Genomic DNA, 25,625 nt, shown 5'->3' with positions numbered 1-25,625 from the left:
GTTTTCAAGTGGACCATGGTGAGGGAAAGTTTGTGAAGCCCTGTCTTATAGGACTGGTTCCTGAAACTGACAAGAGGTGCTGCAATGCATTTCTTATCAAACTGATGCATACTGTTGCATCCAGGAACAATCTGTAGGATGGAGAAGGGGTCTTGGTGTGCTCTGAAAGTGACAAGACATCAAAACTGTCCAACTAAAGCACAGGTAAATTAGCTCAAAAATCTGCAAAAAGCCCCCAAGCAGCACTGTGAATTGATACACACTGGATGCAGTCTATAGAGGCAATCTTTGAGTGTTCTTAAAAATGAGAAGAAATGAAAACTCCAATCTGAGGCATAAAACAATATGAAACTTGTGAGGTTTTATGCCTTTGGGGAGTAGCATGGTGACTGCACATTTAAGGCCATTTAGATAGACAATGTCAACATTATAAGTGTTCACTGAAAGGAAATTGAAGCTAAGAAGATACTGCAAGTTTCTAGCTGCTTATAACATGGGGACCTCCATCACATAAAGATAACATGGCAGACCTGAAACGTGGCAGGTCTGATGACTTAGGGGAGTGGTACAATACCTGAAAAATGAACGACATTTGGATGGAAAGTTCTAAAGTTGTAGGCAGCAGAAAACAGGCATTGTCTCCATTGTAATCAATATAGTTTTTATTTTATTTTATTTTATATTTATTAATAGCCCTCCTGTCCTCCCAAAGGAGTCTAGGGTGGCAAACAACCAGTGGTAAAATATATTTGAAACATATTTAAAATAATTCCAATACAGATGCAGACTGGGAAAGATCTTGACTAAAAAGTCTTATTGAAAGAGGAAGGTCTTCAGTAAGCAATGAAAAGACAACAGAGATGACACCTGTCTAATATTTGAGGGGAGGAAATTTCAGAGGATAGGTGCCACAACACTAAATGCCCAATTTCTGCATCGTGGGGATTCGAGAGCAGACCTCCTGATAAGATGGCATATGTAGGTGGCCCTCACTTGCAGAGAACAGTGATTGTCTGGGTATACAAGGGGTGAGATGATCTTTTAGGTATCCTGAAACTGAAGCAATTGAATGTAAGTTCCGTTTTTTAAAAATATTTTAAACATGAGGTGATGGCTATACATTTGCACTGTAGTTGGGATTGGAGATTCTGTCAACATAGCTTGGATGAATCAGCATGAAGCTCCTTGGGTGGTTTTCAGTAAAATATAGTCAAACCAGCACACATGCCTGGGCACCATCAAATCAAGCCACACATATGCCCAGCAGAGGGCAACAATGACAGAGCCAGCCAGCAGATGAAGTCACATAATTTTTGATACAAGAGGTTGGCCATTTTGTACGTTCTTTTCCTTAGGACTTTTTCTAAATTTCCAACTGAGTTCTAAAGCCCACATCTGGAAATAGGGGATGCAAAAGATAGGATGCAGAAGTGTCCTAGAAGTGATCAGGAGAAGTGTTGATGCTGGATTATCATGCTTTATATTAACATGATTCTTGTTTAAACAAACACAGTTTATTCCAGTACCTGGCCCTCTTCCTTAAACTGAAAGAGGATCCTGACATATGTTTACTGCTTGCATGCCAAAACGGCTTCTTAGCAGTTTGCAAGTATAAGATCAATTGTAAAATCCATGCATAATTGAAATACACAGTTAAACAATTCCATCAGCACATAAAAAATATCCATAACTAAAATAAACAGTAAAACATGCCAGTGTAAAGCATAATATTTAAAACAGTTTAAAAACAATTAGATCAGAAAGTTCAAGTTCAGGGAATGCTGGCCTAAGCAGATGTGTCCTCAAGAGCCTGTGGAATGCCAATACTGATGGGGCCTCTCATATTTTTGCAGGGAGTAGGTATGGTTAGGCTTGTACGGTTAAAGCCAAGCAACTTGCATCAAGCTAGCTGGGCATCTTGGTAATTTTTGTTTTGTATTTCTCTCTCTTTCCTTCCCCGCTCTGTCCATGTTTTCACCCAACTCCCTAGATTCTCCAATCCCTCTCTGTCCTCCTTCCCAGCTTCCCTCTCTTGTCCAGGCCACGCTTTCAACCTTTAGCCTACCACTCATGCCTTCCATCCCTGCCAGCTGCCCCTTTCTCTAACATCTCACCCTTCCGAACAGGGACTCTGCTCCGGAGGGAAGCGGCAGCTCTGGGTCCGCTCGACGCCTTACTAGGAGGCCTCTTGGCAGAGCTGGCCTTACGCAGCTGGAGCTCCTCGGAGCCCCTGAGATGCTCTAAATGTAAAGAAGCAGCATTCAGGACACACAAGACTTTCTCAAAACAGCACAGTGATGTGAGTACCACTTGCTTGAACAGGATCCCCCTGGGGGAAATAGGACCAGCTCATCCACATCCCAATCCCCTCTTTTTAAGGAGGTTGTGCGCAACACACTTGTTTCTAAATAGGAAAGCTTACCCATAAGAACATATGGAACAAAACACTCTGATTCATTAGCCTTCACCTTTGCTTGTCCTCAAACATATTTGCATTCAGAAGTATACAGCCCCAGAAGATGAAGGAACTAATAGCTGGTTTTCGAAAACAGAAAGGCAACGGTGCTCAAGCCTGTCTAGAATTCACTCGCTGACCTCAGCTGGCTGCTGGCTGCATGGAGCTGGCTGCAACAATTGACTGTCAGTATCACACATAGTCTCAGAGCATAGGCTGCATGTACACACATTGAGATGTGGAAACAGGTGATTATGTGCCTTTGCTCACCGTACATATAACCTTAAATGTGAACTGGGACTATGTATGTACATTTGTTTGAGAGATGTTCACACAATCCATTTACTATAATTATTGAATAATAAACAAATAAACGGGGTGATCCAGAAGTGGGGCCTGCTTGCGTAGACTTAGAATCAAGGTTATGATTATGGTATGAGGAAGCGTCAGGAGCCCAACATTTGCTGCAGCACCCCACTGAGGAAATACAGGAGCCAGCCTCAGTGAGCAGCTAAAGCCACTTTGCACATGACTCTTAAGTAAACCAGGTTCTGAGACTGAGCCCAGGCTCTATTATTATTATTATTATTATTATTATTATTATTATCTGTTAGTCTTTCTTTTTCTTCTGGCTTACAAAACGACCTACAAACAACAAAACGAACAGGAAAAAAAACCCAAACAGATAGACTGAAACCAAGAAAAGAAAGAAATACAGTATAAGCATCCCGCCCACTTCCAAAACGCCACACAGATAGTTAAAGGCCCAAAGGCCTGGTTATAGGGGAAAGTTTTTGCTTGGCTTTAACCCTTTCCTCTACCACGAAGGGCCTCCCAATTATCCCCCGTGTTTTGTATCGGGGCTGTGTTCCTCAGAGGAAAGGCATGTTCAGAGGCACTTTTTCGTTTGTTGCAACTTCAGGGCATGGAGTGAAAGTGTATGGAGTGGAGCAACAATGACATCATGACACCCGGATCCGAAATGTGCTTGTAAATAAGTCCCGAGTCCCAGCAGCTGATTTAGGGAGGTGGGGGTCAGCTTTGAGACCTTCCAGAGCTGGAAGGGCAGCGCGGCTTCTGAGCTAGGTGTGAGACTAGGAAGCGGTGGGGACGAGAAGCTGGTGGCGGCGGCGCTTGTTTTCCTCCTCGGAATCTCGGGTTTCCGAGCCAATCCAAACAGGATGCGAGCTGTCGTGGTCGCCGCTGCTGTCTTGATGAACGCGCTCGCCTCTGCCGGTAACCAGGGAGCCCTGATTCAAGCTCCCGAGAAGCAGGAGGAAGTGACGCCCAGGTTATTTATGCATCGAATCAATTTCAGTTTCGGGGAGAACAGCGCTGCTCTCTCGCCCTCTCCGAGCGCGAGCCAGGAAGCCCTGGAAAGAGAGGCAGGAAAGGCAGTGCCTGGAAGCAGCAGCCGACTCCTGGCAGACTGCATCACCTGATCGCTTCCATGCCAGCCTCTTCGCAAGGCGCTTTTGCTCGCCTCGCCTCCGCAAACAAATCTGGGGCAGAACTTTCTCCTTGCAACCGCGCGTTTCCCTTACAGAGGCTCTTAAGGGTTCCGTTTAGCACTTAAGCCTACCTAGCGTGCTGTGGGGAGAGGGGTGGGTAGGCGAGGCTTTTTCTCCAGATCCAATTTATGCCGCGATTTCTTCCACATTGCATTTGATTTCTTCTGCTTAACAGAGGAAAATAAGCCCTCGTGAGGTTTAGTGAAAGGAGACGTCCCTGCCCGTATCCAAGAGGGTTCTTCCGTCCGTTTAGATCGTCTGATAAAGCGGTCAGGATGTCAGAGGGGAGCGGGTGGCTGTGACAGGCAAAATGAATGCCTCTGTCTTTTCATCTCTCCTGCACAAACACCTTGTTTACCCCTCCCTTTCTCCTCCCCGAGGGAGATCCGAAGCAAAGCCGGAGCCTCCCTCTTCGCTACCCGCCTCCCCTCCCTCCCTCCCATCTGTTTTCACAATGTGTTTGCTGCAGATGTTTGTGGCTCCAGATGTCCGTTGCCTGGGTTGGCATCCGCGCGGGCACGTGCCCATGTGTGGTGTTTTCAACAGCCAGGGCGCTTCTCCGGGGGCGGGCAGAGGGGGGAGCCGGCGAGGGAGGCGGGAAAATGACGGCGCGCTGCAGAGAGCGCTTGGCCGGGAGCTGTCCAGGGTGCTGAATCGCGCCAGCGGAGGCGAGCAGGCGCTTGCTTGGCCGAGGACAGTCTCTCTCTGGGGTCCCCGGGCTCCGTTTCCCGGCCCCTCCAGTCCGTGTCTTCCCCTCCACGTCCACAGAAAGGCGCTGGGGTGGAGGGTAGGCGGCCACCTGGACATTGTGGTGCCTGAGAAGAAAGGAAGTTGGGGACCGAGCCGGGGTGTGGACGCTCCAGCAGCCCGGGCTTCCTAGACGAAGCAGAGAGACGCATGCGCATGGCAGGCGAGCTGCCGTCCCCGGCTGAAGAGCCCGCTGCGAACGGATGTGAGCAATGCAAAGATTTGCACCCGGCTCCGGAGATCGAAGGGGAAATTGTAAGTACCCGGCAGCCCCTCGGACTCTGCACCGAGACCGGACGGGGAGCTGCTCAGGCTCGCCTGGGCGGGCTCAGCTGCCTCAGGCTCAGCTGCCTGAATGGTGTGTGTGTGTGTGTTTCTGGTGCACTGGTAGGAGCCCCCGGTAAGTAAAGCTTGCAGGGGCGACTTCCCTCGCCTACCACTTGGGCTGGTGTGGGCTTCCTGAGCTTTTCAGTCAGGCGCTCACAGGTGAGTCGCCCAGCCTCATGCCACAGGTGTTTGAGGTTCTTGGGACCTGAAGGCTCTGCCCGGAGGAAGATATCCGTTCTGGGGAGGGAGGGTGCCAGGGTGGAGTAATATTTCCGACGGGGTGTCCGTCCGGGAAGAGAAGCAGGCCAAGTGGAGTGTCTCGGGGGTTGGAGAGGGGGCTTCGTGTCGGCATCTCCTCCTGAGGGGTGGGGGGTAGGCTAAACTGGAAAGCAGCTGCGGGATGGGGAGCACTGCTGGGCATGGCCATTGGCAACAGGTGCTCTGTCATCCTTGGTGCTGAGGAACGGGGAAAGCGGTTTAGGAGTGAGCTCTACTGTGAGGAAGGGTAGATGGAGAGGGATCCATATCCCTGGCCAGGTAGAAGGCACTCTGGATCCCCGCTACGGGAGCTTGGCTGGTGGAGGTTCGGTGACCCCAGAGTCCTCCAAACACCAAGTACTCGGCTGGATCCTGCCTAGGTCAGCGAGGGGCTCTCCGTCCATCCAGCCCTGCAAGAGAGCCTGTCCTCAAGGCTAAAGGAGAAGCCGCCCGAGCTAGAGTCAGGTCTGCGGGCGATCCTCGTGAACGCGCAAAAGGGCTGGGAATGGAAGCGATTGGAAAAGTCTCCTGGTTACGTCCATGTATATTCACATAGCCGGGCGTGAAAGGTTGAGAAAGCGAAGGTCTCTTTTTTCCTTTCCATCCGCCTTTCCTGCACAGCTGGTAGCAGTTCCGCCCTCGCGTGGAAACTGCCTCCTCCCCGGTTCCCGCCTTACCTGTCGGCTTCATTCCGGGAAGGCTTTCGGTCTAGATTGGTGCCGAGTCAATTTCATCCTGTTCGGCTTTGCTTTCGCTGAAGGGGGAATGGCAGGCTTGTTTTCGCCAGCACATGATCTTAACTGTCCCTTTTCTAAAGATAAGGAGCAAAAGGACAAGCAGTAAGCGAACCCATAGCCAGATCTTTGCCCGTTTCTTCCGACAAAGTCTCTTGGAACCGAACGCCAGGGGGCGCCGTTTGGAAAGAGGCCGCAGGGACCCCTCCTTGCCTGTTAAAATTAGTTTATATGGAGTATTTTGGACCCAGAAACGCGCAGCGCAAAAACCCCAAGCTAAGCAGAGTAATGCATATAGACAGGCTCACATACATCAATCACTGGGTGGATTCATAATTGCAGGAATAATTTCATTTAACTGCACATCCCTATTATCTAGGCTCTTAAATGGTGAAGGGTAGTTTAGCTGTTGACATTCTCACATGACTATTCCTATATTAACACCTTGTTTGCATATGAAACATGGCCATGAGGGGTATCTGCCTAAGTCTTTAAAGTGTACATCTAAAATGTAAAGCATAGGTTTGTAAATGTTATGCATCATACAAATACATTCATCATGAAAGCAAGACTGGCTGCAGATCTCTGTCAAGCTTATGCCCTCAGTGGCCAACCTGGGGTTGGCATGATCCTCAGTTGAGAACATTGACCTTAATGGGACTTATATATATATTCAGCTGGCTCTGGATCATGCCTACAGTGTCAAAGCCCATTCATTAGTTTCAGTATTAGTAGATAATATCCGAAGTATGCAACACAGCATAAGCCAGAGTGAAATGCAAACCACTAACCATACAATACAATCTATGGCTGATACTACATATATCACATACATATGCACATTTATATCCCACATTTTCTCCAAAGAGCTTAAGTTGCCACACACACTTCTCCCCCTTTCCATTGCATCCTCAGAACAACCCTATGAGGAAGGTTAGCCTGAATTATAGTGACTGGTCCAAGTGAGTTTTATGGCTGAGTGGGCATTTGAACCCTGGTCTCCTGGTCCTAGTCCAACACCAAGTGGCTCTATGTTGTCTCTCTAGTTGTATGAATGTAATAGGCTTGGAGGTCAGAAGTTTTCTGACTATATACTGGTGCATGCACAATCTGGGGTTTGGGCACAGCTCAACCAGTTGGCCAGTTATTGCAGTGGAACCTCGACAATTGAAAAGCTGGTAATATAACATAGCATGTCTTAAAGCTGCTCCATTCTTCTATTCCCACTCCAATACTTTGGAGGTTATGCTGTTTTTTATGATGTAAATCATGAATTATACAGTGTCACGTTGCAGGGAAACTGGCCATTACGCCATAGTGAAAAGAGTGCCTAGTGGGTATTTTTAAAAAGTCAATTCTGCAGCTAAATTGTTGATGTTCCAGCAGCTGAACTACAATACAGTATTTCATTCAAATACAATTATGAACGTGAGTTGCACCAAGAATATTACTGGCCCACTAATGATTTTCTTCTTTTTGGAGTCTTGTATTAAAAAATAAATTGTAGAATAAACTTGCTCCTAAAGGGTTGTCACTACACTACACATCATCATAGTTCCAATACAAAAATAGGAATAACAGGTAACCTTTTAATAACCTTGAGAGTTAAAATTTCCAAATAGCAGAAAAAAGATGATGAGCCTAAATGGTTTTAAAAGTTCTGAACAAATCTTTTTATGGGGAATCTTGCCTACCTAATAGAAGGCTGGAGGATATTAGAAAGATGCAGGTTTTTTATAGTAATTGGAATCGTTTTATATATTACTGCAATATGTGCTACAACCACACATTGAAGTACTATTATACACTCTGTTGGAAATATTCAGACACAAACATTTTCCAAACATGGATTTTTCTGATATTTATTGAAAGTCCTTTTATGCCACCTCCTGGGGCAAATCCTAACCAAGGCAGATTATAGCAAAATTAACTTCATATATATATAGTAGGCTTCTTTAGCTTCATAATGACAGCAGGAGCATTATGCTTCCAAATCATTCACAGAAAAATGCACTTGCAATAGATTGCATCCAGTGTCAGTGCTACTCAGGGCAGAGCCACTGAAATTAATGGATATAACTTTTAAGGTATACTAATTTCGATGGGTCTATTCTGATTATAACACAGTGGAAGTAGAACATAGCCATCATGGTAGAAATGACAAGCAGGTGACCGAAGGGGAGGGGCAAGGCAGCTGAGAGTTGTGCATGGTGTGGGCACAGTGGTGGAGACAATCTGATGCCCCCCTCCCCCGCCTTGTCCCAACCCCTCCCAGTAAGCGTCAGTGATGCACAGTGTTGGGAAGCTGAGATAGCAATGTCACACCATCTGTTAATGCATCATGATGAGCAGCCATTGATAACCTTATTCTCCATGAATTTGTCATCATTCATACACATTCACACACATACACACACAGATTTTAACCAAAGAAATAAACATGCTGAAATCAACAGGCTTAGAACCCAAACCAAGATGGCACTAAGAATATAAGAAGAGCTCTGCCGTATCAGGCCAAAGGTCCATCTAGTTCAGCAGGAATCCTGTTCTCACAAATCAGAAAATCCAGATTGGGGAAATGGTGCAGAAGAAAAGGGTGAACCCGTATCTTGGATCCATGACCCGGATCCAAAGAACAATTGCTCGGCTGCTGTTAATATCTTCCATCTCATGTCTAATGTGGTCCTAGCTAAAGTTTGGATTGTGCCGCTGGTTTTAATCTAAACTCATTTTAAAACACAGCATTAAAAAACACTAGCAGGATAATATTAGTGGAACTGTAGAGGTTGCTTTATTTTGTCATACTGTAACATGCTATTGAAAACATATAAACAGAGATTATCTTACCTGGCCATCTTTCTTATTTTCTGTTTTATTATGACAGTAACTGGCTCTTTTAGATGTCTCAACTTTGCAAAACACACTTCCTTCAGGCTTTCTCCTCAAGCTCCACTTGGCCAGCTTTGGGGACCCCACAAAAGCCTTCAAATGATCATTGGGGGCAGTCCATGGGTGGGGAACTGGCAGCCCACGTGCAAGATACAGTCTGTGGGACCTTTGGATCTGACCTAGGGCTTTTTCTCCTTGGCTCTGCCCCATGTGGCATTTAGGCTTAGGCAGTTGGCACCCTTCATGGCAGCTGGGACAAGAGCATATGTGGAGATCGTATGTTAAGGTTACCAGATTTTTTTCAATGAATCCAGGGACACTTTTCAACTTCAATGGATTTTGTATGGGGACTGATTTATAAATCAGGGGATTGTCCCTGGGAAATGTGAACGTCTGGTAACTTTAGTGTATATAGCACTAGCATCCTTTGCATAATAGCCAATCAGGTGTTGATGTCATAACAAATGCACATCAGCATCTCCTTTCTGTTTAGGGGAGTCACTCCTTGCCATTGGGCAAGCTGGATTGGACACAGGATACCTGGTCCCCCATGCAATTTAGGATTCACCTGTGGACTCTTACCCTAGCATAGCAGTATGAGGATTCCAACAGAAGAGTCCAACTCAAAAGGCAAATGAATATGAATCGATGATTGTGCGCTCCATGATGAGTCACCCTGAGGCAAACCACCATGCTGACCAATACAGTGTCAGTTTCTATTTGATCAGAGTCAGATTTCAGCACTTAATACAATAAAATCTGAGTCATGGCTCATACACTGCCACATGATTTCAGCACCCACTATGAGCTGTCAGATTCCTTGGTGTGAATAACAACATACTACAGTGAAATTGGCTTTGTTGAGGCCATTCATAAAAAAGCCTGGGGAACAGAATGCTCATTGAATTAGACCTTGACAGGAGTCAGTTGAGAACATCGGCTTCAGCAGCTGTCTGCTCAGCTCCATTTTGTTAATTATCAAGTGGCTCATAGAATCACAAAATAAATCTATTCAGCAATATATATATATATATATATATATATATATATATATATATCATACCCACACATGCCCACACCCACCCACTCAAAGTGAGTTTAACTAAAGCAGTACACTGAGATGTAACTATTTTAGTGACTGACAAACTAGCTAATGATTTTTCTGCATTTAGAGTTCCTTAAACACACACACACACAGAGAGGTGTGTCAAGCTGCTGCCATGTTTGGGTGTGATTCAATCAACTACGAGCAAATTCAGGTTGCACAATTAAACCTGATTTGCTGCTCTTGCACAACAAGCCCACTTCCCCTTCAGCACTGGATTTTTTTTGTACTGTAAGGAAAGTGATGGAGAAAATACAGTGGGAAGTGTATGATAACACTTGCTTGAAGCAATGCCATTTAAACTCCCTGCAAGCAAAAAAGAATGAACGCTCAATAAATACCTATGGGTTTGAAGCCTGCACCCCAGACCACTGAGGATAATCTTGGCCAATGTCATCTAACATCCCTGCAAACTTTGTGCAAACAAATCAGCATAAATGCTCAATAAACAGGTCATCTAGAAGTAGCCTATGTACCTTAGGACTTCATTTTAATTTTGCATTCTGACCTTCAAATAGTAAAAATATAAATATATGTATAGTTCCAATAAAGTTGAGAACTTGGAGGTTCAGAGTTAGTATCTACATTAGCCAGTTTTCCAAAGCAGCCTACATTTGAACACATAATTGTCCCCATTTAAACCCTCTTCATGCTGTCAGATTGCTGTCAAATAGATTGTGGATAAATCGAATGCAAGCTTGAGCTTATTAGTGAATAGGGCAGTGTACCTCTTGTTGTGACTGTGTGGGTGGGTGTTGCAGTTCTGACTAGCATTGCCTTTGAAATGTAAAGCAATGCTTATAATGCCTGCAGAAGAACAAAGCTTTTCAGAGCTAAAAACATCATACTTGGGCGTAGGCAACCTAGTTTCTGGCATTCTATAACTTTTTAATATGAGGCTTCCATATTTGTACTGAACTGAAGATTTCTCTTCCACCATGAATCACAGTTTCCAACTGCTTGGTCTGTGGTACTCAGTCTTGCAAAAAATTCCTTGATAGGGAATAGACTGACCACAGTCATTTATGTTCTGGCAGTCTCCTTGGCAGCACTGATGTGTGCAACTACCTTCAAAGATTATTCAGAAGCTACAATTTGCACAGAATACAACAGTGAGGATTTTAGTGGGGACCAGTCATTCAACTCCCACTTTGCCAGATTCGAAAGAACTTCCTGAGCCTCCTGTGCACTTCAAAGCCTAATTCAGAATGCTAATAATACTTATCTTTAAGACCCTATATCAAGGGTGTGAACTTGTGGCCCTCCCACCATCCCTGCCCATTGGCCTTGCTGGCTGAGGCTGATGGAGTCTGACAATATCTGGAGGTCCACAGCTTCTCCCGCCCTATCTAAATCTCTTGGGACACAGGTACCCTTAAGAAGAAGCATCTCCCATGTCAACCTGCCAGTGGCCTTAGGTTGTCAGGCCCTTTTCTGACCACCACAGCTGAGCCTTTCCAGCTGTGACTCTCTGATTGGGCAACACTTAGCAAGAAGGCGTGCCTGTTGCTTTCATTGTGGATGGGGAACCTGTAGCTCTCTGAATATTGTTGTACTATAACTCTTATTACCCCTGACCATTGACATGTGAGCTGGAGCTGATGGGAATTGGGGTCCGACAAGAACTGAAGGAAGACATGTTATCCCCACCCCCATTTTATACCCCAGCAAACACCTTTTAAACATTCAACCAGGCTATTAAAGCTTGTTCTTTTAGCTGCTGCTTTATTAATTGTGTGTATTGTTTTAGTTCACTATATTTTTACTTTTTAAATAAAAAAAACCCTGCCTTGGGATGAATTTTGATGAAAAGTGGTAAAAAGTAAATGACATACATAGATAAAAATGAATAAATAGTGTTCCTTTGTGCATCGTGCAGTCAGCTTCCTTGTATCTGGACAGTAGGAGCAGCTGCAGAAGGGAGCCTCAGTCTTGGTAATTCCATTCACTGGTAATACCAGTGTCTTAACTTGGCTACTCTAATCTATGCTCTGGTCAGCAGCATTGTGTGAGCAGAATGGGAGGCAGGAGGCAGGGCTGCCAAATTTTCGCCTTGCACAGGGTGCCACTGAGGACCTTCAAAGTCTGCCTCAACCTTATGGATTCAGAGGAAGCAAATGATGCACACAGATCTTAATCTAGCAAATTCATCCTCAAATTGACCAGCAAGGACCCAAGACAAGTTACAGCAATTTGAAATTTAAAACTAAAAGCAGTTAAAGCATTTTAGAATCACAGGAATAAGGTGGATCCCAAAAACCCACAACTCAGGTGTTCTTCGGCATTCACTAAAAGCTGTGCAATATCATGAAGAAGCCAGACACTCCTCTGTGGGGAGGGAAATGTACAACCTAGGGGCTGCCCCAGAGAATATCTTCTCCCAGGCCACCCCCACTTCCAAACTTCTGAGGGAGGTGGAACTTCCAAGAGTCCCCTCTCCCCCCATGCTGATCTTAACATCTAGCAGCATCTGGAGGGAAGGAGGCAGTCTTTCAGATATTTGGGGCTTTGAACACTAAGGTTATCACCTTGAGTTCAGCCCAGAAATGAACTGGCAGCCAGTGCAGCCAATTAAGCACATCCTTCCTTTTAATTAACAAGTAGTCACAAGTGCTGGCAATTAAATTAGACCAATTTTTCCAGTGTAAGCATCTGCCTTTGTGATTTGCTGATTTGGCTTTAGGGAATAAAAGGAAACATGATGTTTGTGAGTGTAATAAACAAGAGCTTCAGAAACAAAGAAGCGCTCCTAACTTCTCAGCGAGTTAACCATTTGTTAATACACACATTATCATAGGTTCTTCTTATTTTTAAATGGTCTGACATCTTGATCAAGCAAGGGAGGTAGAGCTCATGAGGTAAAGTGATCTCTGCAAAATTCTGCTTCTAGCAGGATGCCTTGCCTGTGGAGAGATTGGCAAGCTGCACAATGTGACCAACCCCAAATCTCTCGCTGAGCTGTGCTTCTTCTGGCTTTGCTTTTGTTTTCTCCTTCATTTCCACTCATTTGCCCATCTCTCCCAACCTGTATACTTCTGTCTACTTTTCTGTACATTTGCTTGAAGGTAAGTTAGGGAGCAACAGGGGCCCAGAAAGACAACGAGGGATGTGTTCTCATTCAAAGGGGATGCAGGAGTCAATATCCACAAATATATGGATTCAGGACAAGATTCTAGTGTCTCAAACCAGCATCTACCTGAAATGAAGTGTGAAACAGAAAATTGTATCTTTGGCAGGGGTGGGGAATCTGTGGCCCTCCAGACATTGTTGGACTCCAACTCCTCTGGTCAATGGTCAGGGATGATGGGGATTGTAGTACAACATTTGGAAGCCATCCAGAGTGGCTGGGGTAACCCAGCCAAATGGGCGGGGTATAAATATTATTTGTTTGTTTGTTTATTACACCAGAGGTTCCCCATCCCTGATTTATGGCTAGTTAAATGTGATTATGCTTTGGATATGTGTTCTAGCTTGCCATTTGAAAGTTAGTTTTATTGCATAATACATGGAGTGTTGAATATCGCTCTATTTGATGTAAGTTGTCTATTTTAAAGTCCTAGTTTTTCATGACTTTGCTGCTAGCATATTTGTCAAGCTAAGCAGGGTCCAGTATGGTTTTTGTTGAACTGTATATTTTGTTCTTTCTACAGCTTGTAAACCGCCTTGTGTATAGCAATATAGAAAGGCAGTATACAAATTAAAAGTGAAATGAAAATGAAATTTCATAAGCAACGGTCTTCTGCTGTGCAGGCTGATCATGAGTTGCAGCTACTGAATTTCCCCTTGCAGTACAGTTATTTAAAGTGTGCCTTTGTCAGATACAGAAAGGAAACCTCAGCCTGAACCACAGCAACAATAGCAAGGAAGGTATGCAAACTTCATTTATTTAGGACACAAAAGAGACACATGACCCGAACAGTATTTCCCCCTCCATTTCCTCCAAAAACCTGTGCTCCCTGAAAATGTATGCAAGACCAGTTCCTGCTTAATTTAGGAACAAAAGTAAGCAGGAATAAAGCCACATCGAACAATATACCATCTGCTTTATTATAGCTCTCGTTTGCTGCGAGAGCCAAAGTACAATTGAAAATAAAGGCCAGGCCAATCATCTTGTCAGTCTTGAACACACACAGCCCTTTTCAGCTTCAGCCGGCTCTGCGTATGCGCCATTCACAGAACCCTCTCTCGACAAAGGGGCTAACATGGAACAAGGAGAGAACCAACAGAGAAATGTGGGCCTTTGTTTGAGATCAAATTGATTTTCTTCTCTTTCTCTTTTTGACATTTCAGGTTATTTTTTCCACAATTAACACCTGATTGGACAGTGGTCTATAAAAATGCTTTTGCAAGACGGGCAACAAATCTCTAACAGAATCCTCATTGTTTTCATTTCACAGGACTGTTTGCTAAGCTCATTTATTTAATCATAGAAGCAGGTTGAGAGACAGTAACAGGCCCAAGGTCTTCCAGGAGCTTGCTGGTTGACTGAACAGAGTTTTGAACCTGGGTCTCCCCAATCCAAGTCCAACTCACTGTCAGCTACACCACAGTGGTCCAATTACACTGTTATACTAACTATAGTAAGTGTGCAGGGTCCTGAGTTGCTGCATAAGAATGGGCAGGTTTGTTGTTAAGTGCTATTCTCTTTGTTCACTTTCATATGGCATCTTCTGATGTATAGATCACGTCTTATAAGCATATCCAGCAGGGGAATCCTGTTAAATGTGTTGTAGTGATAATTCTTGCGGTGGCTTAAAGACCAAACAAATTCATTGTGGTGTAAACTTTTGTGGATTATACTCCACTTCACTATATGCATGAAGTGTCATCCTAAATCAGCAAGCAGAGGTACATGCGGTTGGCAGTGGGAAGGGGAGAATGCAGGAGAGTGAGGTCAGAGGGTGAGAACGATTACCTAAACTCAAAATAATCCCTGTGACCATTTGAAAAGGCTGTATGTATAATAAACATGGGATGTTCAACAAGGATGGGAAAACTTTTTGCCAACTGAAGGCCATCTGGGCGCGTGCAAGGAGTTCAAGGACACATTCCAGCCAGGCAAAAGCACTGGTTCGGTGCTCTTCTGTGTAGACATGTTTAGGATTGTGCTGTATTCTCATGTGCTGCTACAGATAAAAGAATAGGGATAGTGCATGTGTTGAATACCAAAGACCCCAGATTCAATCTCTAGCATCTCCCCTTGAAAGGATTGGGTAGCTGCCAATGGGAAACACCTCCGGCTGAGACTCTGGAGAGCTACTGCTAGTCATAATGGGCAATGCTGGCTAGATAGACGTGGCAGCCTGAGATGAGGAGGCACCTGTTGTTGCTTCTGCCTCAAGCTCTCTAAAACAAGAAGCATTCTCGCTGTGACCTTTTCTCTGTTGCCCAGCTCAACTTTTGGGGTAGCGGAGGCAGGCTGAAGACTTTCAGAAAGGTGTCTGAGCCCCCTGAGAAGGGCAGCCTGGGCAGTGTTGCAATGAGGTCATTTTAGACTTAAATGGTCAACATTTCAATCGGGGGTCGGCAAACTACAGTCCAGGGGCCGGATGCAGCCCACCAGGCTCATAAATCCAGCCCACGGACCCTGCCACCCGCTTGGTCAGTCCCCATGCTGAGCTAAACTGGCGTGGCACAGTGTTTCCTTGAAAAGAAGTTGCAGATGCCTCACCACCTAGGGACTGACTTCCGCGACGTTAGCGCGGCTTTGGATTGGCTGCAGGAAGTTCCTGCAGCCAATCCGAAGCCTCGCTGCCCACATGCTGAGGTAAACTCAACGAGGCCATAGATCGAGAGGCTGGCAGGTGGGCCTGTGGTCTGGGCCGCATCATGGGCATTGTGACAGGCGCGTCGTGGGGCTTCAGCCGCACCTTGGCACGCCTGCCTGCCCCATGCCTGGTGCCCAGCTCGGCGCTGCTGCTGGTGGCACATTCAGTGGCTGCACTGGAGCAGCTGGAGGGCGAGCTGTGCGCCACCTGCCCGGTGCTCCTCATGCGCGGCCTGCCCGCCCACCTGGCCTCAGACAATGGGCTACACCATGTGGTTCACGCCACATGGGAGCTCCATGGGGACGGGCCGATGGAGCGGCTGCTGCTCATCGACAATGCAGGTGAGCGGGTGGCGCCAAGACGTGCTCCTGAGTGCGTGCAGAGTGCGTTCCTTCTCCAGGTCCAGAGGCAGCTGCGGGACTGGCTTGCAGGGTATTTATATTTTTCAAAATATAGTCTGCCCCCCCGCAAGGTCTGAGGGACAGTGGACCAGCCCCCTGGTGAAAAAGTTTGCTGACCCCAATTTAGATAGTGATGTGTATTACCTGCGCCTGCCACAGGGCCGAGTAGAAAACCAAACTTTGAAAGATGGCGAACCAGCCCTGTTGCTCTCGTGGTGGCGTGGGGGTCCCTCCTGCTCATTTTGCTGAGTGGGGCCTTGGGAATCTTTCCCACTTTCCCTGCTCTCTCAGAAACTCTGTTGCATTGCTCTATGGATGAAACGAAGACCGTAAAACACTTGGCAAATTAAAAATCAATGACAAACCGTCATGGTGGGTTTAAAGACATTACCGGCCCAGAATTCCTCATCTGATTAGGACCGTGAATTAAGGAAGCAGTTTCTTCTGACTGCTCCACAGGCCACTTCACCTATTAGCATCAATTAGGAAAGCCACTGGGTGCCAAGAATACGAGTGAAGCAGTAAACCTGATGCCTGGGCTTTTTCCACAGAGTCTAACCTCCTTCCTGTTTTTTCCTCATGCAGCCCATGGGATCCGAGCGGATGGAGATGCGCAAAAGGCAAGCATCTGTGACCCAGGAGACACCGAGCTCTGTACAGCCACAGCCAGGGATTGAAAACCGTGGATCCAACGCCTGCTGCTTCTGTTGGTGCTGTTGTTGCAGCTGCTCCTGGTATGCCTTTAAACCATATTCAAACCTCTTGGGGGGAGAAGGGGAAAAGATGACACCATGTATGCCCTTGAGTAATCAGATGAGTTTTACAAGGGGCGGAGGAAAGGTGATGCAGCTGTTGCCTACTTTTCCATAGATGAAAACACCAAACAACATTCCTTCTAGTTCTTTAAATCTTCTGGAAATACATAAAGATGCCAAGCAGAGCTGGAGCCTTTCAGACCTTATGTGTTTCTCAGCTGCAAGTCAATGCAGGAACATGTTTAGCCTGAATAGCTCAGTTGGTTAAAGTGTGGTGCTGGTAACGCCGAGGTTGCAGGTTCGATTCCCGTATGGGGCAGCTGCATATTCCTGCATTGCAGGGGGTTGAACTAGATGATCCTCAGGGTCCCTTCCAACTCTTATGATTCTAGAACATCTGAGCCCAGTCAGATGCTTTGGGCTCCAATACCCATCACTCCTTACCATTGACCACACCAGCTGAGGCTGATGTAAGTTGAAATCTATCGATATTGGCCAGGGACCAGTTTGGGAAAGGATAGTCTAGGAAGGGGTGCAGCAGAACAAATGCTTCACATATATTAAGTCCCAGGTATCTCCAGAAAATCTCACGTAGCAGGGCTAGATGGATCAATGGCTAATGGGGGACAGCTCTTCATAATAATCAGCAATGTGTGGATTCCATTATTTAAGGAAGGAAGCATTTCAGAGGGCCATACCCAGAGGCTCTAACTTCAATGGACCACATACTTCTGGTGAGAGAAAAGTAGTATGAAACAGCTATTGCTGAAAGAAACAGAAGAGTGGATACCCCGTCACCATTCCAGAGAAACTGAGAATGCTGATAATTTGAAGATGTGCAGGGCTTTTTTTCAGCTAGAACTCGGTTCCAGCACCTCTCAGGTGGGCACCATTGCCATTACAAGAGAACAAGGGAAGCGTTCAGGGCGAGTTCCAGCACCTCTTTTTCTAGAAAAATAGCACTGAGGATACCACCTCACTCTACAGCTAGTTTAGATATCCTGTGTGCTATCTACTAAACCTAGACACTGCAACAAAGAGAAAAGGAACAAAGTAGCACATATAATCTTCAAAAGGAAAGCTTCTGAACAGCATATTTTTAGCAGGGATCTTTAAAATGCATATGCTGACATATCTGGGACTTATCCTGACAAGATTCAGCATGGAACATAATGATTTTCTCCAGAGCACTTGGTCTATATAATCCAGTTCCCCATTGCAAGCAATCAGGGCAGCACAGAATTTGCAAACTGGTGTATAGGGGTCACTTCAGAATCACCTTATTGAGTTCTGATTTTAAAAGTTTTTGTTGCTGCTTTCAGTAAGCAACCTGTAGCCTATAACCCAAGGTCATGCCCACATTAAGGATTTTTATTTGAGAAACAGATGGACAGCTAGAACTGAATGGTGTACTTTGCCCCTCCCCTGGCTAGTTTTTGTGCATGGGTGCACTCTACAACATGTCATTAATGCAATAATAGTGTATATGTGGTGGATTTATACCAGATCAATCCACACGTCATTTCACTTTATTCATTGTTCTGCTATGCTTCCCCAGTTGCATTATTGACATCTAGAGGGACACTCCTGCACTATAGCACAACAAAAGCAGGACATAAAATAAGCCAGAACATTTGTTGTATAAAAAACTATAGGTTTTCAGCAGGAAGCTATGGAACATTCACCAATTGCAAATAAAGCAGTACATCTGCCCCAGAACTTCTGCAGGTACAAACAGGATCACTTATTATTCATTCATTTATTTATTTGTTAAATTTATATACTGCCCTTTTCCAAAGATCACAGGGCAGTTCACAACATAAAAATACAAAATGAGAACACAAAATACATAACAAAACAAAAACAGACCAATAACCTCCCCTCCCACAAACTCATTTAGAAAGATATTAGAATGGTTAATCAGCCCAAGGCCTGGTGGTAGAGAAACAACAATTATGTATGTACAGTCAAACCTCGATTGTCAAACGTAATCTGTTCCAGAAGCCCGTTCAGCTTCTGTAATGTTTGACAACCAAGGCACAGCTTCCAATTTGTTGCAGAAGCTTCCTGCACTCAAGCAGAAGCCACATTGGATGTTCGGCTTCCGAAAAACGTTTGAAAACCAGAGCATTTACTTCCATGTTTTCAGCGTTCGGGAGCCGAAACATTCCAAAACAGAGGCATTTGGGATCCAAGGTTTGACTGTATATATAACTACCCTGATCTCATCACAAACACAAATCATGAATGCACAATAAAAAGGATGACCATATACTACCATACTTCTGTCAGTATAGCATCAAGTGTCTCTCAATCAAAATGTTTATTTTAATGAACTGAATAGGGTGAAAGATTATGAGTCATGGGTGTGTGGAGAATGTGCTTAGCTTAGCTTAGCTTAGTTTAAGGTAAAGTTAAAGGGAACTCTGACCGTTAGGTCCAGTCGCGGATGACTCTGGGGTTGTGGCGTCATCTCACTTTAGTTGCTGCTTTGTTAATAGCATTTTATAGATTACATTATTGATGATCTGTTAATAGAACATCACAAATACAGCATAAATATAAAATAATTATGTTATTGCTATTTGTTGTTTACAAGCTGCTTTGGGTTCATTTGAAGGAAAAGCAGTATTCAAATACAGTCAATCTGGAAAGTTACTCCTTTTGTCCTGACTACAAAACGTACATATCAAATACTCTTTCAAGCATGCATAAAGGGGTCATCCATATTGGGTGGGATTGCTACAGAAACATGAAACTAACTTGGACAGATGCAGGTGAGAAATGGCTGCTTACCCTGTCAAGGGATGGGCAGCGGTTGCTGCCCGTCAGTTCAGATTCCCAGGGAGCAATGCTGGGGCAGGCAGTGAAAAATCCCTGGGCTGGCCACTCTGATTGGCGGGTTTTCCCACCACCCAGTTGTTTGAACCCTGGCCAATTTGGCCAGGGTAAGTAGAGGGGCTTGAGAGCAGACCAGACCAGGCTTCACTCCAGTCCACCCTTGGCTGATAAAAGCTGGCTGCACCCGACCCCCTGGGAAATAGTTGCTCACTTCAAGAGCTTACTGCTGAAAATATTTTCTAGTGTAACCACTTCTGCAATATTAGAGTATCACCTTTCAAATATTGTTACTGAGCATGGCTGGCAACAGGATTTCTTCATGTGCAGTTATTTCAACTATTACAGAGGGAAATAAAAGCACAATGGGTTTTTGCACGACAGGCATACTTTCATTTCACTGTCTTTAGCTTGGATATAAAGTTCACAGTCATTTTATTCCATTTTCTTTTTAATCCCATTGAAAAATATATAATGAAAGTAATAAAAAAAAAGTTGCTCTGTTGGAGGTTTTAAATTAATTTATATTCATGACTCTTAAAAATATTACTTGCACTTAATAGCATCCTGCCCAAGTAAAAAACCTCGTTCTACCATCAAAATTATATACTTCTTCAAAATTACTGTTTTCAAGTTAGGAAAAATGTGAAAAACGGCGATTCAAGGCTCTATTTATAATCCTTGTTTATAGAAAGGATTTCCTCAAATAACCTGAATGGGCTGGAAAGAAAAAGAAAAATATGAATAGGAACAGAAATAGTACCCCAAGTTACAAAATCTCCAATACTGAAAGCTCTTGTGGGGTTGGAATTAACCATTTTAGAGAAACTGAGGAGAAAGAACAGTCACCAGATGGGCTTTTGTTGGCTGAAGTCAAAACTTATGATCCATCTTTTCATCAGCAATTCAGGATCAATTATACTTTTAGCCAAGCAATTATGGTGAATGGTCTCTCTTAGGTGGCTTAAAATTAAAAGGCCACAGCTGTCTTTTTGAGAAGCATGAGAAATAATTAAAAAAAAAAAGCAGAGAAGGAACATGGTCTCCTACCCTGTTTTGCATAGAATTTATTTTTGTCCAGATAAGCTTTGTTAGTGGCGGTACAGATAGTCTTGTTGAACAATTTTCTTTCATTTGTATCCCACCCTTCAGTATTTCCATTCCCAGGATGTCTTTTATATATAATGTTTAGACAAACAATGTAACAATGCAATTAAATGGAATCAAACAAAAGGCAGCAGGGCAGCCAATGGTTCACCATTCAGCAGATTATTATTTTTTTAAAAAGGAGTATATGCAATAACACTTGTAATGTAGCAGGTACTATGGAGATAATGGGGTTATATAAAATATGGGTTATTGAAAAAGATGCAGTAGAAAAGGTTAATAATAGGACCCACAGAGGGGAAGGTGGGAAGTCCAGAGATTCAGAGGAATCTTTAAATGTGTATGTATATGGCTGTATTGTTATAATTTTATACTTGTAAAATCAAGTGTGTGTGTGTGTATAGTTGGGGTTTTGTTCTGTTTTTAAAATCACAAGAAAGAAGACACAAGGCAGGAAGCAATTGTGGCATTAGGTGTTTTCAGGTGTGCTAAACATTTTTAGGTTAGTGTACCACACTTGGTACACTATTTCATACTATATGTTTTCTGAGAAGCAGCTGCATGCACCAGAAAAGCTTTTCTTTCCCCACATTTTCCAGATAAGGCAGACAAGGTCATAGAGCTAAATTCTGCTGTGAAATGTCCTATTGAATATACACAATTCAAGAGAAATATTTTGGTGTAGGAGTGCATTGTTCTTATGCAGTGGTACCATGGTTTGCATACGTCTTGGTTTACATATGTTTTGGATTACAAACACGGCAAACCCAGAAGTGTGTGTCCTGGTTTGCAACCTTTTTTTTGGATTACAACCCATTTTTTTGGATTATGAACAAAAAATTTTTGGAGGCCCCATTGGGTTACAAGCTGTTTTGGTTTACAAACGGACCTCCGGAATGGATTATGATTGTAAACCAAGGTACCACTGTACTGGGGCGAACGTCTTTGAACATATGATCAGGTTTGATAACTAGAGGAACAAATTCAAAGCTTCAGCAAACTTCTTTATTTCAACTTGATTAAACTATGCTTGTTGCCTTGCAGTCTCACTGTTAGGAATCAAGATGAAAGAGCAGCATCACACGAACTCAGAACAGACGCTATTCCAAACTGTGAAGAAAGGTAAGAACTAGCTGGGTATCAAATCATTTTTTTTTTTAAAGCAATTTATTAGGTTTTACAATAAAAATAAACATAATAAGCAATATAACATTGATCTTAACATATTTTCACATTTTCTTTGGACTTCCTCACATCTCCCGCTCCCACTTTCATCGTTGTAACATTTGGTCAGCAATTTATCATCTTATTTAAATTCTTATATCCCTTCTATATTTCATAATCTTATAATTCTCAGAAGGAGCTAAATTTCACAGTCTTACTTATTTTCTTAAAAGCTTCTTAATTTAGTGGTGCTCAGTTATTTTGATCTAGCATCTTATTTAGCATTCACTCAAATTACAATACTTTTGTAAATAGTTCTTAAATTTCTTCCAGTCCTCCTCAATCCTCTCTTCTCCCAGGTCACGGATTCTGCCGGTCATTTCAGCCAGTTCCATGTAGTCTATCAGTTGTATCTGCCAATCTTCCAGTGTGGGTAGATCTTGAGTTTTCCAATGTTTTGCGAGAAGTATCCTTGCTGCTGTTGTTGCATACATCTAGCTGGGTATCAAATCAGCACAGAAGACTAATTTTTGTTTCTACGCTTGTGCCTATCCATCTAGGCTGCATAAACAACATGCATTTAAAGCGTGTGCATGCACACACATGAAACAGTCCTGGGAACTGCAATTTCTTAAGGGTGCTGGGAAGCTCTGTAAGGGATAAACTACAGTTCCCAGGATACTTGGGGTGGTGGTGATGGAAATGCCTGATATGTATGCAGCCTTAGACTGCTACAACTGGAGGTGGCTGCCACACACATAGCTACTTGCATAGAACGCATGTCCATGCAACTCTGATGATCATTTGCCTATTTGCAGAAACAGGGAAGGCTAATTCTAGCATCTTTTTTTTTATCTTCCCCTTTATTTTTCCATAAAATCTTAAGAGAAGTCAGTCGCCATTGTCATATTTCCTAACAATTTAAAACATGGCAGATATATGCCCTGGAAATACATGACAGGTTATAGGGATGTGCACAAGTCGCAATGTATGCCTTATATCTGCAGTTTTAGGAAACCTTATCTGTTTGCAAGTAACTCTGTAATTTGAGTTCTGAGCTGCTCTGTTTAAAACAACGTTCTGGGCTGTATCCAATGTCAGTCATACTCCAAGTAAACCCTCTGAAATTAATGGAAATGTCTAACTTATGCCCATTCTTTTCAATTCTTTTCAATCAAAAACAGAGTCTACTGTGAACAAGATTTATTTGGAGACAGCATGCCATAACATGCATTTAATCTCCTGATTTCTACAAAATTATCACCCACTAACGTTCTCCTCTTGTACTGTTAACTTGGTAATGCCCGGTCTCTATTTTTCATTCGTATTACAGCTCAACTCCAACTCTTGAAGAAGTGAGTGCCTGGAGCCAGTCCTTTGACAAATTGATGAGAACGCCAGCAGGTAGAAACGCTTTCAGGGAGTTCCTTCGGACAGAATTCAGCGAAGAAAATATGCTTTTCTGGTTGGCCTGCGAAGATCTAAAGCAGGAATCCAACAAGGCTATCATTCAAGAGAAAGCAAGACTAATATATGAAGATTATATTTCCATTCTTTCTCCCAAAGAGGTTTGTAACCCTTTTCACACTATTTTGTAGTTTACCCGATTTCAAAAGGACTAAGCCAACAATCTAAAATGAAAGATCTATTTGATGTTTCAAGATGTTTCCATTCAGGTATGTAACTAGTGCAGTGTGTGGGTTTTTTTAAAAAAACAACTGGTTAGTTTTTTTAAAAAAGCTGTTCTATTCTCATTTTATAACAAGTTTTTCAGTTTGCTGAAAATTTTGGGGGGCTCTTTTAGGGACAAAAGGTGGTCTTCTGAGATGAAAGGAGCAAAATTATAGTGAGGGGTAAAATGTGACATTTGAAACTTTGCGAGTTGTAGGTCTAAAATCTTAAACTGCCAAGGAATATAATTAGTCTGGCATTCCAAAATTAGTCTGGCTGAAGCACTTTAAACATACGAGGGTGTCTGACTGTGGGTAGGAGGCTCTTCTAGTCTCTGATAGGTGCCTATATATAGCCAATAGGTTATACTTAAACATCTGAAGGCAGTCTTGTTCAGGGAAGTTTTTAGTGTGGTGTTGTATTGTGTTTTTACTGTTTTTTGTTGGGAGCCACCCAGAGTGGCTGGGGCAGCCCAGCATATAAATTATTTTATTATTTATTATTATGGTGCAAGCCTCCTTTAAATCCATCCTGTCATTCTGCACAAGTTAAATGTTTCTCCTTCATCTGCAAATAATTTTAGTGTGTTTATCATTAGGTCATTAGTGTACATGCTAATCATTAGGTCAATCTGCTGTGAGACAATAAAAACACAGCGGAAAAGGCCTATTTTTATCATTATTTTTACTTTCCTTAGTTCTGTAACAGAATGCCTACATAGGTTTCAGTTCCACTAGGGTCACATTAACTCTTTCCCACAATTTTCAAGAGAGAAGATTAACAACTGCTCTTAACAGCTGTTTTATTTATTTACAGGTCAGCCTGGATTCCAGAGTAAGGGAACTTATCAACCGGAATATGCTGGAACCATCGGAACATAGCTTTGATGAAGCACAACTCCAGATTTATATGTTAATGCTCAGAGACTCTTACCCTCGGTTTATGAACTCTGCCATATATAGGGACTTAGTTGAGTCTCTCTCTCAAAAATCTGCTGAATCGTAGAGTTTTAATATATTTCACACCCAGTAATCTAAATAAACAAGGGAAAGTTGGGGCTACCATACTGTCCGTCAACATGGAAATTAGAATTATTGAGTTTATTACCCAAAAATAACTCAAGACATATTGCGTATATTAATACAGTGTCAAAAAAGTGTTCTAAGATGGAAGGTTTCCAGAACCCCAAGCTATTTGCAGTTTTGGATAAGAGTTACAGTAAGCTATGATAACGGGATATGGAGATATAAAAAAAAAAAAGTCTTCAAAAAGGAGCAGCATATATAAGATACAAAAGAAAATCTATTGGTAAAAGCTTTAAAAATTTCTTACAACTAATTAGGAATAAAATAATAAATTTAATTAGGAAGTGGAGGAAGAGTAGTTGTTGCGCCTTTCCCCAAGAATCATATCAAAGTGCTGCACCACTGGGATCAGGGAAATTGGTGTGTAGGTTCAACTTAATGCTATTCTGTCTCTGAACACTTTGCAGAGATGAAAACTGTGCACTCAAGGGATCATAAAGTACATGGTCTAATACTGAAATAACCATGAGATAAGTACTGCATGTTCAAATAAGCTTTTGGAAGTGTGTTTCTTCAATGGTCATATTCCCCATTGCTCTCACCCTCTCTTCACTGGCATGGAGTTCGGCCTTAGAACACATTCCTGGAATTCAGGCATAAAGAGAACACTCCTCTTCCATTAACATCATTTGGAATTTTGCCTCCAATTTCAATGGGAGCCGAATGTCAACCTTTCTTGGACATAAGCAGCATGTTTGAGGTCAATAAGCCAAATAGAAGTACAAACATTTAACATATAAAGGACTGGAAAGCACTGGTCAGAATGCTATCACCTATAAAGTGTTATTTTACTATTAGTATCTATGGAAT

The 25,625-nt window shown here is 43.3% G+C and overlaps 1 protein-coding gene across 6 annotated transcripts in view; it reads left to right on the top strand.

Annotated features, from left to right (window-relative positions):
* Positions 1-24,794, top strand: part of RGS20 (regulator of G protein signaling 20) — a 44,320-nt gene extending 19,526 nt beyond the window's left edge. Inside the window, exons 3-7 of one of the 6 annotated variants that reach the window (XM_081013646.1) lie at positions 1,991-2,299; positions 16,781-16,929; positions 21,940-22,017; positions 23,393-23,627; positions 24,547-24,794. In XM_081013646.1, the coding sequence (XP_080869772.1) occupies positions 1,991-2,299; positions 16,781-16,929; positions 21,940-22,017; positions 23,393-23,627; positions 24,547-24,735 (960 nt within the window). In that variant the 3' untranslated portion in view covers positions 24,736-24,794. Of the gene's footprint in view, positions 1-1,990; positions 2,300-2,428; positions 3,747-4,451; positions 4,969-4,988; positions 5,114-16,780; positions 16,930-21,939; positions 22,018-23,392; positions 23,628-24,546 lie in introns of those variants that run through there. The other 5 variants (XM_081013645.1, XM_081013642.1, XM_081013643.1 and 2 more) reach the window with 5 other exon arrangements.
* Positions 24,795-25,625: the final 831 nt, after the last annotated feature.

This window comes from Podarcis pityusensis (assembly GCF_964106645.2).
Source record: "Podarcis pityusensis genome assembly, chromosome: 7".
Lineage (NCBI taxonomy): Eukaryota > Metazoa > Chordata > Lepidosauria > Squamata > Lacertidae > Podarcis > Podarcis pityusensis.
Note: the sequence above shows the minus strand (reverse complement) of the source record. Positions and strands in the feature narration are given on the sequence as shown.